Source organism: Ziziphus jujuba, chromosome 2 (assembly GCF_031755915.1).
Source record: "Ziziphus jujuba cultivar Dongzao chromosome 2, ASM3175591v1".
In the NCBI taxonomy this organism is placed as follows: Eukaryota; Viridiplantae; Streptophyta; class Magnoliopsida; order Rosales; family Rhamnaceae; genus Ziziphus; species Ziziphus jujuba.
In genome coordinates, this window is record NC_083380.1 from 11,244,765 (window position 1) to 11,262,561 (window position 17,797).

At 32.1% G+C, this 17,797-nt stretch overlaps 3 protein-coding genes across 4 annotated transcripts; 2 read left to right on the forward strand and 1 right to left on the reverse strand.

Moving 5' to 3' along the window:
* Positions 1-277: 277 nt before the first annotated feature.
* LOC107418421 (arginine-specific demethylase JMJ20) lies at positions 278-5,073 on the forward strand. Of its 2 annotated transcripts, XM_016027119.4 has the most exons (9): positions 281-784; positions 1,557-1,727; positions 2,004-2,166; positions 2,317-2,434; positions 2,958-3,027; positions 3,119-3,199; positions 3,601-3,657; positions 3,783-3,894; positions 4,195-5,073. In XM_016027119.4, the coding sequence occupies exons 1-9, from the start codon at positions 575-577 to the stop codon at positions 4,656-4,658; spliced, it is 1,446 nt and encodes a 481-aa protein (XP_015882605.2). In that variant the 5' UTR covers positions 281-574; the 3' UTR covers positions 4,659-5,073. The 2 variants fall into 2 exon arrangements, with proteins under 2 accessions (XP_024929303.2, XP_015882605.2); XM_025073535.3 differs by lacking the exon at positions 2,004-2,166 and having other exon boundaries at positions 278-784; positions 2,317-2,372.
* A 1,252-nt stretch (positions 5,074-6,325) lies between these two features.
* LOC107418423 (protein neprosin) lies at positions 6,326-10,108 on the reverse strand. Its single transcript, XM_016027122.4, has 7 exons — positions 9,400-10,108; positions 9,221-9,307; positions 8,823-9,035; positions 8,070-8,234; positions 7,779-7,832; positions 7,526-7,672; positions 6,326-6,980 (listed from the first exon to the last, which is right to left on the reverse strand). Exons 1-7 carry the CDS (start codon positions 9,817-9,819, stop codon positions 6,603-6,605), a joined length of 1,464 nt encoding a protein of 487 aa, XP_015882608.1. The 5' UTR covers positions 9,820-10,108; the 3' UTR covers positions 6,326-6,602.
* Positions 10,109-15,642: 5,534 nt separating this feature from the next.
* On the forward strand, positions 15,643-17,778 carry LOC107418426 (plant UBX domain-containing protein 10). The gene is made up of 4 exons (XM_048473426.2): positions 15,643-16,404; positions 16,681-16,854; positions 16,965-17,168; positions 17,266-17,778. Exons 1-4 carry the CDS (start codon positions 15,847-15,849, stop codon positions 17,491-17,493), a joined length of 1,164 nt encoding a protein of 387 aa, XP_048329383.2. The 5' UTR covers positions 15,643-15,846; the 3' UTR covers positions 17,494-17,778.
* The last annotated feature ends 19 nt before the right edge of the window (positions 17,779-17,797 follow it).

Consider the following 17,797-nt stretch of genomic DNA (forward strand, 5'->3'; position numbering starts at 1 on the left):
TTATAAATTTACTGAACTTTACAAAATTAGTACGAATAATTACAAACATGATTGGTTCACCAAAAACAAATTTTAAACAGAATTATAGAATTATAAATAAATAAATAGATTTTAAAATTTATTTTATGATTAAATATGCTTGCACTTTTTTAGTCCCTTTAATTTTATTTTTTATATTTTTATCTCATATTATACTTTTTGTTTTTGTTATATTTATACTGTTAAAATTTTCTTTTATTAGTTAAATTGTTACATTAATTGAAAGTATTTTGTTTTTCATTAAAAAAATTAATTAAACTCTGCATGACCAAAGTGAGTATGTGTGTGTGTAAGAGTTGGGGAAATTATTAAGGAAGAAGAAAGCGAAAACAAAAATTGTTTCAGGAAAAAAAAAAAAAAAAAAAGCATTGGAAAAGACGACAACTTATGCAAGGTTTTTATGATGAAAACGCCATAGCAGCTTGCGTCTTTAGAAGTTTAACAAGCAGGTCCAAAGAGAGTGAAAGGCAAATACAGAAACCCAACTCCAGTTGAATTCTGAAAGCTCGGGAAAGAAGAAAAAGAAAAAGAAAAAATGGGTCTCAAAATTGCGGGGCAAATAGAGAAGGTGAATGGGAAAGAACTGAGTTACAGGGAGTTCGTGGAGAGGTACATGGAGAAAAACCAGCCTGTTGTGCTGACAGGTCTCATGGACGATTGGAGAGCTTGCAAGGACTGGGTCACCCTCAATGGACAGCCAAATCTTCAATTTTTCACAACCCACTTTGGCAAATCCAGAGTACAGGTACTGATGAATACAAAATTTATAGGCATATATATATATATTCGTATCTTTCCTTTTTGGGTTTCCCTTTGTACCATTTCGTGTTTCATGTTTCAAGTTTGAATTTTTGTTGTTGTTTTGGTGCTGTGGACTGTTTTTATTTTTGTATAGTTGTTGGTGTATTTATAAAGTTAAAAGTATCCATGTCGATTTTCAGCCATTGAAGACGGCATAATTATAAGGTTTTTTTTTTTTTTTTTTTTTTTTTTTTTTCTGAATTTGCTCTCTCTTTCTTATCTGGTACTTGTCAGCAGCCATAACTAAGCAAGTATATTTAAAGTTCTGAGCTTTTCTTAGCTGCCAAAAGATCCAAAATGGTTTACTGTTTCAGGATGTTTGCATGTGTTGAACATAAAAGCAAGCAATGTATTTGTCAATTGTCTTAAATCAATTATTTTGCAACTAAGATCACAGGAAAAAGGAAAAACCAAGAAGGGTTCTTCATTTAGTTTAGGCAAGAAGAATTAAGGGAAATGTTATTACTCGTTTGAGCATTCTTTTGATCTTTCTTTTATCCGATGGCATTTTCTAAAAATCTTTCTTTCGGCCCACTTTGTAAAGTAAGTTCTAGCTTCTTCATAGTATAGTTTGGTTGTTAGAATACTAATCATTGTTTGGAATTTGAGAAATAGACAGGAGAAACAAATTATATAGTCTTGAAAATGCTTGGATAGCCCAGAACTCTGTATAAGCTTAAATTTTCTAAGTTAATGTGATGTTGTGTACCTTATAGGTTGCAGATTGTGGTGGTAGAGAATTCACCGATCAGAAGAGGGTAGAATTGTCTGTTTCTGAGTTTGTTGATCAGTGGCGTGAGGATTCAGTGCCAGAGGGCAGGAATGGTTCTACTCATGTAGTCCGAGGCAAGCCATTGCTATATTTGAAGGACTGGCATTTTGTAAAGGTACAAGTTGAAATTACTATTTATCATATATTTCTCAAATTGCTGTTTATTAGTCTATCAAGGTTGGGGGTGGCTAAGGAGTTAGCTGTGTATGTTGCTATATTGGTAGGAAATATGTATGCTTCATATATTTATTTCACTTCTTAAAATTAAAATTATGATTATATAGTAATGGAGTCAGATACTTAGCATATCATATTGTTTTGAGTAAGGATTGTATGTTAAAATATTTCCCAGCCTCACTAGTTCTCTTGTCATTTGTAATCTGATGCTCAGGAGTACCCAGAATATATAGCATACACAACTCCGCTGTTTTTTTGTGATGATTGGCTCAACCTGTATCTCGACAATTATCGTATGCATAAAGATCCTGATATTTACTCAGGGAATAATGAAATAAGTTGCTCTGACTATCGTTTTGTTTACATGGGAGCAAAAGGTTTGAGCATGCTGTGACACACTAATTCTCTTTCGTACTGGTCATATATACGACTAAAGTTACATTTTCTTTCAACTGAGATTTGGCTGTGCATTCTTTTGATATAATGTTTTAACCAAGGAGATTCCCTAACTTTCAATCTTTATACAGGAACTTGGACTCCTCTTCATGCTGATGTTTTCAGGTCATACAGTTGGTCAGCAAATGTATGTGGCAAGAAAAGATGGTTTTTTCTGTCTCCTTCTCATAGCCATCTTGTTTTTGACAGGCATGAATGCAATTTCCTGTTCTTGTAGCATTCATATAGAACTATGTTTGTAACTTTAATTTTGTAATCTCTAATAAATAGAAAATACACACTTTTTTGTAATCTCTAATAAATAGAAAATACACACTCTGCAAATTATAGAACCAAAGCTTGCATGGTCTACTTCGAAGACCTGCCTCTTTTAAATTTATCTCACTTATGAAAAAGAAGGGATCGTATTGTATACTGATGCATTTACAACAACAGATATCCAAATTTCTTTATCGTGTGAACGTACTGTGAGAAGTACGTTTCAAGTGGGCCATGTTATTGTTTGGACCAACTATAGCAGGATTGGAAAGTTTAACCCTTAGAAAAATAACCTAGTTAAAATTGCGCTGACCACTTTGTCCTCACCTTGCAAAGGTTCTATATTCTTCATGGGCCTTTTTTGAATACACTGGGCTAGAAGCAAAACTAATAGAAGGGTGCTTATGTTTTCTAGCTCCTTCAATTAATTTATATTTTTTTCTATGTTTATCAGAAACAAGAAAAGCTGTGTGTATAATATCTTTGATGATGTTGACGAAACAAAATTTCCTAGTTTTAACAAGGTAAATCAACAGTCTAGAGATTTAAATCCTAATTTCTCTTTATAAGTTTTTTGCTTTTGTTGACGTGTTTGGATGTTCTTCTAATATGCAGGTTATCTGGTTAGAGTGCATTCAAGAACAAAATGAAATTATCTTTGTGCCTAGTGGATGGTACCATCAAGTTCATAATCTGGTAAGATTGGTATCTTCAAAAAAAAAAAAAAAATTGTTTTGGTTTGTGTCATAGAGAGTCTAGATTTCTGGTAATTCTTCTTAAATATAATTTCCAAATTTTATTTTACTGACCAGTTGGCTGATCAAATGATTATGATACTATAAAGCTACTTCTATCTTTCATTTCAATTAATAAGGCTTGTGAGATTTATAATACTGAGGAAACTAGTCCGTTAAGTTTTCCAAACTGGAAAAAATCTATTGCATATTGCCTCGAATTGGTTATGTATATAACCTAGTTTCTCTCCATTTCACTGAATCTAGTAGTTGAAGATTATAACCCTTTTCTCTATGATAGCTTCCGATTGGATGTATGATAATGATAATGTGTCATCTAACATGCACTTTTATTGCTTTCAGGAAGATACAATTTCAATAAACCACAACTGGTTCAATGGCTATAACCTTTTTTGGGTAGTAAGTACAAGAAAACAACTGAAGGCCCAGAATTTTTGTTAAAATGTAGCATTCACTTGATAAATTATAAAGCAATATCATACCGGCATTAACATTTATCTCTTCTGTATTCTCATTACTTACAGTGGGACCTGCTTTTAAGGGATTATAATGAGGCTAAGGAGTACATAGAAGATATCAAGGATATTTGTGATGATTTTGAAGGTCTGTGCCAACGCAATCTTGCTGCCAACACAGGTAAAGTGATAGATGTTGAAGGATTCTAAATTCTAAACATATAAATGCATTGTACTCAACTGATCTAGATTTCGCACTGAAAGAAAATGATTTAATAAAAATAAAAAAGACCACCATAATTAGTAGTTGCATTCCATCCATCAACTTCTCTCAACTAGCTTTTGCTGTAATGTATTTCTTGAATTTGAGTTGTAACTTGGAAGTCTTTCATGTATGGTTTATCCATCTTGTTTTCGAACATATGTTTTTATCGTGTATGAATAATGAACTGCTGAAGTAATGAATGCTTTGTTTCTGCAGGCATGAACTTTTATGACTTCTTAATATTCTTAGCACACATGTCATTGGCCAACTTGGTTCATCTTTGCAAAGTATTTAGAGGAACAGAAAATTGCGTCTGGAGTTTATCCCCTATGGCTCAGCAATTAACTTTTAACCTCACGTCTATCCAAAAGATTGCACTAAAGATGAAAGCCACAGAAGAGCTGACAAGAAATTATCGCTTCCATTTGGACTTTAGGGATACTCTAGATGATCCCGAGTTTGGTAAACTTTGCTCGGTTTTGGGCAGAACATATGAGCAGATACATAAGCAGCAGAGATTTGATTGTCAAACAAAAGAAGGTTCTATCAATGCTATAAGGGACTTGAATATCATAGGAACTTGCACTTCTCAGGACTGTACAAATCCTGAAGATCTTGTTAAATTTATTGATCATGCTATTGTTTATCTCAGAGGCATTTATGGTGAAGAAAATGTTTAGCAAATTCAATGGTCTTTAGCCAATTCCGTGATAATTGATGGCTGATATAAGATGGCCCTTGAAAACTACTGGTATCAAAGAATTATGAAGACGCATCTTCTCCAGATTATAGATCTGAAGAAAGCAGTGGTGGTGAGAGATAGTGATACTTATGATGCAAGTTTGCTTAAAGATGAGGTCCTAATAACACTATAAAAGTATAAATGGTTGGAAAGCCCTTCCCTATTCCTTTTTTTGGTCATATTATTCAAGGATCTCAACAAAGCTGAATCCACATGTACCCTTCATTCAATAAAAGTATCCCTTTTTGCGCTTGTGCTTTTTTTGGGTTATCGAGTCTTTGCTTTTTTGTATTTTTTTGTTTTGGATTGACATGCAATTAGTTTATTTTGGTGAATAAGCCAGTTCATTATCACTCCCAACTTTAGTCTGGAACCTCTCATTATATATTGAGGAAACTTTCAATGTGGAAAAAATAAATAAATAAAACAAAAGTGGAATACAGTTTTCTGCATTTGGTTTCTGATTTCTTGTCTCAAAATCTATCTGGGCCATTATGCAATACAACATTTGAGAGTGAAATGACCCATTTATGTCCAAAGCAGGCTCAAAGGCAGACAAATTCACCAGCTTTTGGTAGCAACTACTCTCCCAGTTATTATTATTTTAAAAAAAAAAAACAAAATAAAAAGTAAAAAGACAGGTTTGGTCCTTCTCCATGAATCCCACAAAATGCTGTTTTTTCCATTTGCAGGCCATTAATGGCGACTTCATTTCTTAATCAAACTTCGTTTTGTTCACTGTTTCGCAATAACTGCTTGGTCACTGCCCCCTACTGGTACAAGCCTTATTCAATATTTCTTTTTTCCAGTTGTACGTGACCTATAAGATTCAAAGCATTAGCTGAGAAAACCCCAGAAAAAACAAAAAAAAAAAAAAAAAAAAAAAAAATTAGGTGGCTTAAACGTTCAAAAAAAAATTAGGTGGCTTACATTGACTTGCAGAGCTCTAGACACTTGGCTTAAGAGGACTCTCTGCCATTTCCAACAAATGGAAAAGGGACAAAAACAATGTTTATCAAACTTGTAGTTGATTTCAAGTATATAATTTATAACTAAAATCTAAGTTTAAGGGCAAAGCTTGGCTGGGATTTCTTTAGCTAATTAATTGATAGTAAGGTTGACTGTTATTAACAAGTATTATATTTTGGTCACTAAGATTCCCTTGTTGTTCTGTAGAAAAACTATGATTTTTGAAAGCTGTGTACAAGTTAGGATATAGTATAATGTTGTTTAGAAGTTTCAAATGGCTTAGGCATTCTGATTTGTTTAATAATTTGCTTTATATTATTTCATTTTGTTGCTGTCCACATGCAAAAATGGCTTAGGCATGCTGATTTGTTTAATAATTTGCATTTTATTTTTTCATTTTGTTGCTGTCCACATGCAAAACCTTGAAGTAAGTGTTTTTTACCAATAAAGTATGTGGTTTTCTTCTTGGGTTTTTCAAAGCATGAGAGAAAGATAATGAAAGTCTGAGGGTTTTTTTTTTTTTTTTTTTTTTCTAAATGGGTAACTACGGTTGGTCATATTTTTTTCTCTTTTTGAGTTTCTTGCTATTGATTATTTTCCTGGAAAAAAGACACGGAAAGTCAGAAGAAACAAAAATTTACTACTAAACAAACCAGTACTATTAACACTTTGTATGTTCCCCAAATTTACAAAGCCTTGTAGGTGGGATAATCAATGATGGAATAAAGGGAATACATTATGATGGGGAAAATATGAAAATAACCCAAACCAGCAAAAACCTACCCAAAAAAATAAAAATAAAAATAAACAAAATAAACAAAAAAATAAAAAACCTGAAAATTTTGTAAAAAAATAAAAATAACAAAAAAATAAAAATTTAGGCTTGCTTTTTTTTTATCCTACTCCATTTTCTTCATGGACACCTTACATTTCTTCCAGGACCACCATAGTAAAAATAAGTCCCCCAAGCATTATTTCTTCCTTGTCTTATATCATAACAATTTGGATGATCAGCCAAAAGATGGAGATTTGTAAGAGGAAGCAAATTATTATCCCAATCCACCACTTGCAAATTCCTAAAATAAGATGCTTTTCCAAACCCTTCTTCTGCAAAATGTCCACTACCCATCTGTGTTGCTGTGTGATAACCAGATGATCTACTATTTACAATTTCTCCTCCAAACTGTACCATGCTTGCGTGATTTCTTAGGTGACTAAACAAGAATGCTGGCCAATATCCAACTAATAAACCAGATCCAAATTCCAACCACCAGTGACCATGCTTTGGATCCTAAATTAGTAAAAGAATGTCATAACATCAATAAAAAGTCTCAATAGTCTTATAATGTATTTGATGAAAAATGGCAAAAATTTATGAGTTTTTTGTTTTTCCTACAGTGATGCATCCTTATCTCATTGTCTTATTGGTAGTTCTTACCAAAAAGAATAAGGTTTTCATATAGAAAATAGAAGAAATGTAGGAAGAAAATTGTGTGTGTGTGTTTTTTTTTTTTTTTTTTCTCCTACCGTTTATTTATTTTTTTAAAAAAAAAAAAAAGAAGAAGAAAACTTTGAAGAAAAGTATTTTTGGCTTGCTAGTGAGGTCAATATAGACATATAATAATCTGGTCCTAGAATGAATAATGATGTCTCTCTAGGCTTTTGTTATAGGTGACGGACCATGCCAAGTCTGCAAGGAAAATTTCATAAACTACCCAAAAACTATAAAAAACAGAAAATCAATTTATCATAATTTTCTTCTTCCATGTTTTTTTTAATAAAAAAAAAATTAGAACATATTTCTAAAAAGTTTTCTAAATATAGAATAAAATTTACCTTCCAAACCATTAAGCCAATATCAAACTGTCTGCCCCTGTAAGAAGACCTTGGAGAGATTGCTGCCCCAATAGCAATCCTGTTGTTAGTTTGAACAAAGCCAGAACAGAGTAAATTGTAGCATCCAGTTGCTTGGTATGCATCTGTCTGCAAAATAAAACATAAAAAACACATCAATATTTTTGGATAAAACCAAAAAAATTAAAAAAAGAAGAGAGAGATAGAGAGAGAGAGAGAAGATCTATAGACTTACTGTCCAATAAGTGAAGAATCTAGGAAAGTTATCTCCATATAACTCGGGGCTGACCTGAACAAAACAAGGTAAAAGACAAAACACATTGACATCATGAAAAGAGCAAAGTGAAAATGGACAGTAAATATTTTTTACCATTTTTATTTTTTAAATGAACATTTGCCCACTGATAAATAAATAAACTTCTTTATATGGTTGAAGAAAATTGTAAAATTTGGTAGAGTTAAAAAAAAAAAAAATTTACTATGTTTAGTTAAGAATCTGATGTTTTAAAGGTAATGATAAACACACCTGCCACCCAGCTTCAATGGTGTTAAGATCATTTCCAAATGAACCAGAAATTACCCAAATCTGTGATAAACTGAATTCATATTGATCAGTCACCCTTGGGGCCCACACATTTATGCTAGCTTTTGCTCCATAATATTGATCTCCATTTACAAATACTACTGCATGCTGCAAAATTCCAAAGTATACGAACACATCAAATATTAACCAAAAAAAAAATATATATATATATATATTTTTCCTTCTAACCAAATGTACGATCATACATAATAATTAGTTATACTATTGCCTCGTAGAGGACTACAAATGAAAAAAATAATAAGAAGAACCTTTTTAAAAAAATAGCTTTCACTATTAATGTCTCTTTATTGCCTTTTTTTTTTCTTTTTTTCTTTTTCTTTTTCTTTTTCTCCTACTAATGACAACTGGCTGATTGCCCTGAAGGAAAATGAAATTTTCTAGCCTTCTGAAGGAAGTTAGACCTTTAAGTTAAAGGGTTTTAGGGAGGAAAAAAAAGAAAAAAGAAAAATAGAAAGAGGAGGGAATTTTACAGGATAGTTCTTTCCTTTCAAATAAATGACAACAAATAATGGTACAATTAATAAAAATAAAGAAAAGAATTAGTGTGAACTTCATTTCTTCCTAAGCTGAGAATGAAAAACAGTTTCTTCAAGTTTTCTATCAGGAAAGAAAAAGTCTATCAAAGAATCCAATTTTTTTTATTTTTTTTTATTTTAGTATATTTTATTTGCTAACCTCATGACCATTTCCTGTTGAGTCTCTCCTCACTCTTCTCCTTGGTTTTCTACCAAACCTTCTAACAGAACTTGCTCTCAAAATGTCTTCCTCTGTTGTTCTTCTAATTGGAATTGTTCCTTCTGGGCATGATTCACCTGAGTCTGTCCACAGCTGAAAACTCTCTGCAACTTTCTCTGTATTTTCATAGCCTTTTGGTCTCTCTGGTGGATCCTGCAAAAATTGCTAACTTAGTTCCCAAAAATTATCAAATACCCACAATAATGCAGCCAAAAAGTATTTCTTTGAAAAAAATCAAATACCCAAAATCATACATTTTTCTCTCATAATTTTGCATGATCTTAAAATGCTAAAAAGAAGAAGAAGAAGAAGATTGAAAATGCTATATAGAATTTTACCAATGGTTTCTGTCCTTTAAGCTCAGGATGATCAAAAGCCGGTTGAAAATGAGAAGGAACACAATCTATAACATCTCCATCAGGACTCTACACCCATTAAAGAAATAAAATTAAAAATTAAAACTTTGCAGAAAATAAAACAGACCCATCAAAGAAAAGAAAGAGGAAAAAAAAAATGCCTGAATTGTCTTGATTCCAGGCTTGTTGATCTTCTTCAAATAAGCTCTAATTTTCCCCAATCTATGCAACTCTTTGTCAGGCCTGAAAGTCTGATTAGCGGGAAAATGGTCGCCGGAATCTGAAACAATGGGAGATGAGAATACAGGGGTAGAGAGAGAAGCAAAAAGAAGAAAAAAATGGAAAAGAACAACAAGCATGGGAACGAAAGAGAAGGTGAAGTGGGTGGTGGTAAAAAAAGAAGCCAGTTTGGTTTGTGAAGTAGCAGAAGTTGTTGTTTTTGTTGTTGGTTTGGAGTTAGAAGTTTGTGTTTGGAAGGTTTGGACTTGTCCTATTATAGAGTGGTGAATTCCACAACATGCTTCGTTATTCCTCTGTTTTGTCCTTCTTCTCCATACAACAACAACTGAATCCCTCTTCATGTCCTTACGATAACATTTCAGATTGCAAAAATAAAAAATAAAAAATACCCACTTGGGTCTCTCATTTCCTCACCATTTCCATAATATAAATAATCTCACTCTCTCTCTCTCTCTCTCTCTCGCTCTCTATGTTTCTGAGATTCTAGTGTCCTTGGTTTTGTGTTTTCTGACACCAAGAAATTTCAGGCACAAGCACATTTAAAAAAGGACCTTGGTATAGGTGGGATGTATTTCCCCAAGCTTTACTCATAAGGTGGTCAAAATAGTTTTTTATAATTATTTTCACAGAAAAAGAAAAAGAGAGAGAGAGAGAGAGAGAGAGAGAGAGAATTGGGTGTTTCAGTATCACAGAAAACAAAACAATTTTAAAACCGGGTTTTAACGGCTACTGATGATTCTATTTCAATCTTTCTCATATTTTTTGACAGAATGATTTGCATTTTTTCATTGCTTTTAGTGACTTGTCCTTTTATTTTATTTCATTTAATTTTCCTTTCTTTGTTTAGCTAATCAAAGTTTTTTTTTTTTTTATAGTTTTGTCCTCTTTTTTTTTTTAATTACCAAAAAATCGAAGTTTTTTTTTTAATAATTTTCTAAAAGACAGATAATTATCATGCCAATTTCTGGATTACAAAAATATGTTTCCAATGCTTTTCTTTTTCTCTCTCTTTTCCCACCAACAAATTTGTGTTTCTTGTTTTTGTTTTTTTTTTCTAATTATTTAAAGGGTAAAAATGATGATTGTAATGTCATTTTTTCAATTTTTAGTTTTATTTTTCCCTCCATATCATATACTCATGGTGTGGGGGAGATGCCACTATCAGTCCAGATCATTATGGCCTTGTTTTTCTCAGCATCTGTATCTGTATCATAAATGCATTTATTTCAATCATAAATATATTCTGATCAAAGAAAATTCATTTTTCTTGGCACACTCTTTTACCACTTACCAAACATGAAGGTGGAAGAATATGTAGATCACAACCTAACATTCTGTAGGCCATATGTAATGATCATTATCAAATTGGCCATGATGATGACCTTCCAATGTGGGAAATTCCTTTTGACTATTTGTATAAACATGTTGATAATCCAAATAGGTTTTGCGGTAATGATCTTTGGATAGACCCTAATTGATAATTTTCTTTTTCCTTTTTATTTTTTTTTTATTTTTAAAGATGAATAATGTGCACCATGTGCCTCTTCTTCTGCTGTAAAATTTTTAAAATATTTTTTGTGGCTCCCACTTTTGTTTAATTAGATAGTCAATGCCACAACTTACCTTTTTGCATGCTCCGAACACTCGTGGTACAAGTAAGTTGAGAATATTAATGGTTTAGCAAAAACAAGTAGAGGACATTAAAGAGAGGACCAAAACAGGTTGATAATACTATAAATACATATTTCTACCCCAATAAGATTTTCCCTAAGTTATTGCTAAATTATAAAACATATATATATATATATATACACGAATACAAAGTATTCATATAAATTAAAATACATGTTCTTCTAAATTAATCTAATAACAAAAGTCATTATTTTTTCTAATAAAGATCCAAAATTTCGAATTTGGATCTTAAGCTGGGCTACAGTCTATCTAATATTTTTGGCTCATAAATATAGTTATCCTTTCTTTTATTTTCTTTTTTTAATTTTAATTAGCGAACCATGACATTTTCTTGCTCCTCCATTCAAAACTCTATTATTGCATTTTGCTTTTAGCTTCCCATGGATAATCCACTAATGTCAGGCAATCTTTCACCCTAATCAGCGGTCAAAATTATCTGAATATTTATTGAAGAAAATTGTCCTGATGGGGTATGGCGGTAGTCTCTGTATTGATTAAGGGGGTCCAGTTGAATAAGGTTTTTCATGTAATGATATATTGTATATCTATGATGTCAAAAAAATGGCCATGCAAGTCAAGCCAATTTGCCGACAAATTGCAAACAGATTAGTCTCTTAATCATGAAGACACTAAAAAATTACCAACACTTTTAAATCTTAAAAAAGGCTCACAATAATCATGATCTGAATTATTCCTAAGGATAAAGTTTGAGCTACTCTTGTAAATTTTCCCCAAATTGGATATATATATATATATATATATATATCATAACAAGAAGATATGCTGGAATTATTTCTCAGTTTATAATGAAAATATAGTGACACAGTAAATGTGGAACATGTGTTACATGTTAAGGGTGTTATCTGTATGACTTACAACATCACCATATGACTTGTTATAAATTGAGAAAATAATTTCTAGAAAAACAGTTTATGTTATAATATAATCCCACTGGTATGATTTTACATACAATCCCAAATGCGTAGATGGTTACATAAGGATTTCAGTTGATCATCAGTAATGCCATGCCTTTTCTTTCTCTCAATTTTTTTGGGGCCTAGAAGCTCCTTGTTAATTCAGGTTCTGTCATTTTCTCATATATTCATGAGATTTTTATGGTGACAGGGCCTTGAGAAAATCTACACCAACTCTGAGGAGTATAAAATATATAGGGAGATTCAAGGAAAACCTACCTAGTAACCCTTGCAGTAATTTAAAATTTATTCCAAAGTTTTTTATTTTTTTTTTTATTTTTTATGCATACATACATACATATATATATATATATATATAAAGTAAAAGATACCTATACCTAGTCATCCATGTAATTCCCTTGGCAAAAAATTTCTTGGTAGCAGAAAGTTATGGGCCCTTTAAACACTGGTTCAACTTTTTAGGGTTCTGGGCGTGGTGCTTGCCACTACCACACAGACTCGTATCCTCTTCTCTCCTTCCTTTCCTTCCTATTCTTTTATTTTTCTCTCTTCTTTTCACAAAGACCCACTTGAATTCCCAACAAATTTTTTGCAGCAAATTATAAAAGGAGAAAAAAAAAGAAGAAAATTGTTGAAGAATATTGGTCCACAGTGTACCACAACTCTCAATTTATAGCAACATCACTTATTTAGATTATTTTCTCTTTCAGTGGAAACCATGACCCTTCCTTAAAGTTGGTCTGGAAGAGAATAGATTCCGACCCCACAATCTATCCAAAAAAAAAAAAGGTATAAATTCAGAATTATAAAAGTATTTTTTGAATTTTTTTTTTTTAAACTTAGATTTATTAAAATATGTGGTAGTGGGTATATATACTATACAATTAGAGCATATATCTAAGGAGAGAAAAGGAATATTTACAGGGTATATTAACTATATAGACATGAAGTAAGATAATTCTACCTTACTTGGTTACTGGTAAAAGGCTGCCACATCCATGCTTTTTCGAAGGAATCCAGCATGCAAGTGTTTTATAAACACAAAATAAAATGCCAAAAAATAAAAAAAATAAAAAAAGAAAGAAAGAAGACCCAATTATTAAAGGCTATTTTTTGGGTGGTGGGTTTTGCTTGGTTTGTACACAAAGTAATTGTTCTCGGACCTCTAGTGAGTTCTATTAATGAGTAAGTAGTTTAAGTATCACTTCTTGGTTTCTCCGATTTGAAATTGTTTAGGTAGTTAAGTTTTCATTCGGACTGGTTTGGAATGATAAATTGTATTTAAAATTAAAATTTTTGAAATAGTTGAATCAAATCCAATATAATTCAACATCCAAAACGGTTTGTTACTTCATACGAATTTGAAAATTGAGTGCATTGCATAATACAATTAAGATTAGGCTGAATTTTAATGGATGAAAAAAGTTGATTCCCTTTTTTTTTATATTATTATTATTATTTGGTTAACAGAGGATTCTTTTCAGCACCCAAATCAAAAAATGTAATAGACCCATTTCACACATATCTAGAGGGAATGGAGTGGTCACCAAAAGGGAGCACAGGAGGCATGCTCAATGGAAAATGATGATGATGTTCTTTTGGTTTGCTAATAAGAAAAACCTGAAGAAAAACTTTACAATAAAAAGTGTCAATATCATTCATAAGGTATATGTAGCATAGGCATAACAAACCAAGTTTATTAAATTTTAGATAGTAATATCACAACTTCAGTGGAATCAACAAGACCCACGTTTAAAATTAAAAATCCACGAAATCAAACAAAAGCATACAAAATATTTACATTATTCAATCAACTTCTAAGTTTTCTTCGCAATTAAGAAGTTTTGAAAAACGTTTAGAATCATGGAGCTGGATGATAAGAGAGAAATGGCTTTGTACAGAGTCCTCAGAGCAAAAACGACAAGTAAATTATGGTACAAAGGCACGCGGACACTAGCAAAGGAAGGTGATACTTTGCTTTCCAAATAAGAATGAGTAAATTGCCATGAAGGAATAGCATGGCCTACACAAAGAAAAAATAAATAATGTAGAATATGAGTGTTAGGCCACTATACCTTAGTGGCTACATACAAGGTTGAAGATGGTGATGGGTCATTTCGTATCATCAAATTTTTTAAAATGTGGAATGGAGTCCATGTGATTTTAACCTCTAATGGGTATGTTACATATTACTCTTTTCTTCGCTAGCTTTATCAAACAAAAGCTGAAAAAAAAAAACTTGTGGCTTTCTAAAAGCACAACCAAAAGGTTTAAATTTTAATTTTCAGAGGAACTATCACATGAGGTATCAACTACAATTGCCTCAGAAAAAAGTTACATGTTTCTTATTGTTTGGTTTCTTTTCTTTTTTTTATGTTATTCTTTTTTTGGGTTTTTTTTTTTTTTTTTAATATAAAGTTCTGTTTTGGAGGTCAAAAGGCTTCTTGGCATTTTCTATACAAAAACATATAATAAAACTAATTTTGAAGTTTATACTAGTTATAGTCCTTTTTGTAGCTAAATTTTTGACAACCTATAAAGAAGTAATAATGATACTTAGAAGAAAAAAAAAAAAAATTGCCTGCTATAAATATATCTTTCTTTGACAGTAATGGTTATCTTCACGACGAAGGCTTCAAGTTGCACCTCATTGACTAATTTGACGCTATGCCGAAAGAAAATTTTGTGCATTTAGCTTTTATACAGTACTCATTTCTCATTCCTCACTTATTTTTATTTTATTTTTCAATGTTTGGTATTGATTTGAGAAGCAACAAGGAGTGGTCCAGTTCTAAAAGAGTTGGACAATAACGAAGAATTCCCTACAAGACAACTGGTTTTCCACTCCTTTTCTGTTTTCCCCACCATACAAAAATATTTATTATTTGTATATTCATGTATATACATTTACAAATATATCAATATAAATAGAATTTTATTTTATTGGTCGATAACATCCCACAACAGTTTACGGGACATTTTCTATGCTCTGCAAGATGTGGTAGGAATAGGATGTGGGTCAGCTAACATAGGCTGAACTACGTCGTCAAGTAGAAACTACCGTGTAATATATATAACCAATGTATAAAGGGGTCATGAGAAATATTTCCATGAACAAAAATGTGACACTATTTTACTCTATGATATCTTCATATTCTAGTAAATTAAAAATGCTTTCTTGATCAATGTTCTTATCATTTTTTTCCATTTCTTTAAACTTATTAAATTCATGGAATTTTCTAGAGAAAGAATCAGAATTCAGTTGTGCTGTCTTTGCAAACTGTACTCAATTAAGGGACTATGACATGCAAAGAGCTATCAAGCCTGGACTAAGAATCATGAAAAGAAGGTAGCTGGAATAGAATTGGATCCTTTTTTACACTTTAAATTCTATCTCTATTTGTTCAAAAAATTACATGAATCTCTTCCAATGTTTAAGGTGAATTCGTTCACAAGCAAAGCATATTTATCTGTTTAATTCTTTGGAAGAAGACAAGAAGCATCTTCACATTTATCCACAGTGTTCTCTAAACACCTTTAATTTTTAACTTTAACGGCAAAAAGAAAAGAACTAAAACTATGAAATTGATTGCTACTATGTATAGTTTTTATCCCCATATTATCAAACAACAAGATCTTAGGTCTTGTAAGCAAAGAGCCTGAGACAAACTACTTTCTGCACCATTGTGTTTTGTACTCAGTTTCTTCTTGTCTTTTGGGGGTTCACTCTGATATAGAACAATGTCATCAACAATAAGCGAAAGTAGGAGAGCCAGAGAGGCTTCAAGAAATGGGATTGTTCGCCGTATGGTAAGCCTTCCTCGGAACTTACTAGGTGGACTTTCAAGAGCAATGGGACATGGTGTGGACCTTATGGGACTAGGAGGAAGAAGAAATCACTCTCTGCCATCAAATTTCCCACTCTCATATCCACAGGAATCCTTTCTTCATCCTCAAGAATTGAGTTTCCTAGAAGTGTTCGAGCAGAAATTTGGTCCCCAACATCCATTTTTCTGTGCTGTCAATTTTATGGAAGCCCTGAAGATAGCAGAGAATGAAAACAAATTCTTGTTCATGTACCTCCACTCCCCTGAACATCCTTTCACACCCTCTTTCTGTAGGGATACCCTCTGTTCAGACTTGGTAGTTCAGTATCTTGCTGCAAACTTTGTTTCATGGGGAGGATTTGCAGATAGAGAGGAGGGTTTGCAAATGGCTGCAACTTTAAGGCCCGGTAGCTTCCCATTCTGTGCTGTTATAGCTCCTGCTCCTGGTGATAACATAGCAGTTCTACAACAGGTTGGTTTGGAATTTGATATATATGTATATATATGTACATATATAGTTCTTGATATCAAACTTAAGTTACCAAATCAAGTAAATTCTTTATAATGACAATATAATAGTCCTGCTGTGAAGTTTAAATGGTAAAGATTAACATTCCGATTTAAAGAACCCTTTTTATTGGAGCTCTGACAGTGTTAAAATTGTTTAACTTGTTTAACAAAATGATAATATGATGGTAATGATACTTAATAATGTCGTTATTTCTTTGGCTTGTCCATGTTAATATAGGTGGAAGGGCCTGTTTCACCAGCTGAGCTGGTGGAGATTCTGCAAAGAACAGTGGAAGAACAAGGTTTGGCTTTTAGCAATTTAAGAGCCAAACAGGCAGAAAAGATAAGAGCAGATAGACAGTTACGCGAGGAACAAGATGCAGCCTATTTTGCAGCTCTTCAGATAGACAAGGTATATATATATATATATATATAAGGATATGAAATGGCATGCATTATGTTATAGGAATTTTATCAAACAGAAAGTTGACAAAATAACCAATATTCTCCTACTCATTCTAGAAAAAGGAAAAACTCAAGACTTTGTCTCCAAAAGAGAGGGTGGTTCATAAACCAATAGAAGCTCCAAGTAAAGCAAACCATGAGAAGCTTAGGAATATGAACAATTCTTCAAAGAAACAGTATGATAAAGTGAAAGACGCTTCCACTATGAGAGAAACCCAATTCAAGGAAGTTTCAAATAAGGGGAATCCTCAAGCTACCCAGGTACATATATACAACTCTGCATCCAAAACATCATTAATTTTGTTGTAAAAATTGTTAATCTTCCATTTTATTTATTTATTTTTTATTTTACTTTCAGATTTTGATAAGGTTTCCAAATGGGGAAAGAAGAGAGCAAAGCTTTGAATGCACAGACAAAGTCCAGTCAATATACAGATTCATTGATTCATTAGGTTTACCATCTGTTGGAAACTATAGACTGATTTCAAGCTTCCCAAAAAAAATATATGGAGTGGACCAAATGGGTCAGACCCTCAAGGATGCTGGTCTGCACCCAAGTTCAAGCCTGTTCCTTGAACCTCTGTGACAATACCAAATATATACCACGGCTATATACATATATATATATATATATCAAGAAAAGCACCACCAAAACCATGTTTTAAGACAAACCATGTTCTAAGACCATGCAAAATAGGTCATTTCAGATTAGTTTACAATTTCTTTGAGCTGAATATTAGATCTAAATTTGTAATTTTTGATAACATATTCAAAGGTGACTGTTACTAGTTACAGTTGCAGAATATAAAAATGTATTGTAATTGAATTATATGCTTTAACATAGTCTACCAGGAAAGTGCTATTTATATTATATTTGTTCTTTTTCCCTC

What these genes read in the sequence shown, in the direction of transcription:
- LOC107418421 (XM_016027119.4), top strand. Translation starts at nt 575, where the DNA reads ATGGGTCTCAAAATTGCGGGGCAAATAGAGAAGGTGAATGGGAAAGAA. An exon ending in AGGACTGGCATTTTGTAAAG is followed by an intron (nt 1,728 to 2,003) that starts GTACAAGTTGAA and finishes TCTGATGCTCAG; the next exon opens with GAGTACCCAGAATATATAGC. An exon ending in GCTATAACCTTTTTTGGGTA is followed by an intron (nt 3,658 to 3,782) that starts GTAAGTACAAGA and finishes CATTACTTACAG; the next exon opens with TGGGACCTGCTTTTAAGGGA.
- LOC107418423 (XM_016027122.4), bottom strand. Translation starts at nt 9,819, where the DNA reads ATGAAGAGGGATTCAGTTGTTGTTGTATGGAGAAGAAGGACAAAACAG. An exon ending in GATTCTTCACTTATTGGACA is followed by an intron (nt 7,673 to 7,778) that starts GTAAGTCTATAG and finishes TTTATTTTGCAG; the next exon opens with ACAGATGCATACCAAGCAAC. An exon ending in TTGGCTTAATGGTTTGGAAG is followed by an intron (nt 6,981 to 7,525) that starts GTAAATTTTATT and finishes TTACTAATTTAG; the next exon opens with GATCCAAAGCATGGTCACTG.
- LOC107418426 (XM_048473426.2), top strand. Translation starts at nt 15,847, where the DNA reads ATGTCATCAACAATAAGCGAAAGTAGGAGAGCCAGAGAGGCTTCAAGA. An exon ending in ACATAGCAGTTCTACAACAG is followed by an intron (nt 16,405 to 16,680) that starts GTTGGTTTGGAA and finishes ATGTTAATATAG; the next exon opens with GTGGAAGGGCCTGTTTCACC. An exon ending in CAGCTCTTCAGATAGACAAG is followed by an intron (nt 16,855 to 16,964) that starts GTATATATATAT and finishes TACTCATTCTAG; the next exon opens with AAAAAGGAAAAACTCAAGAC.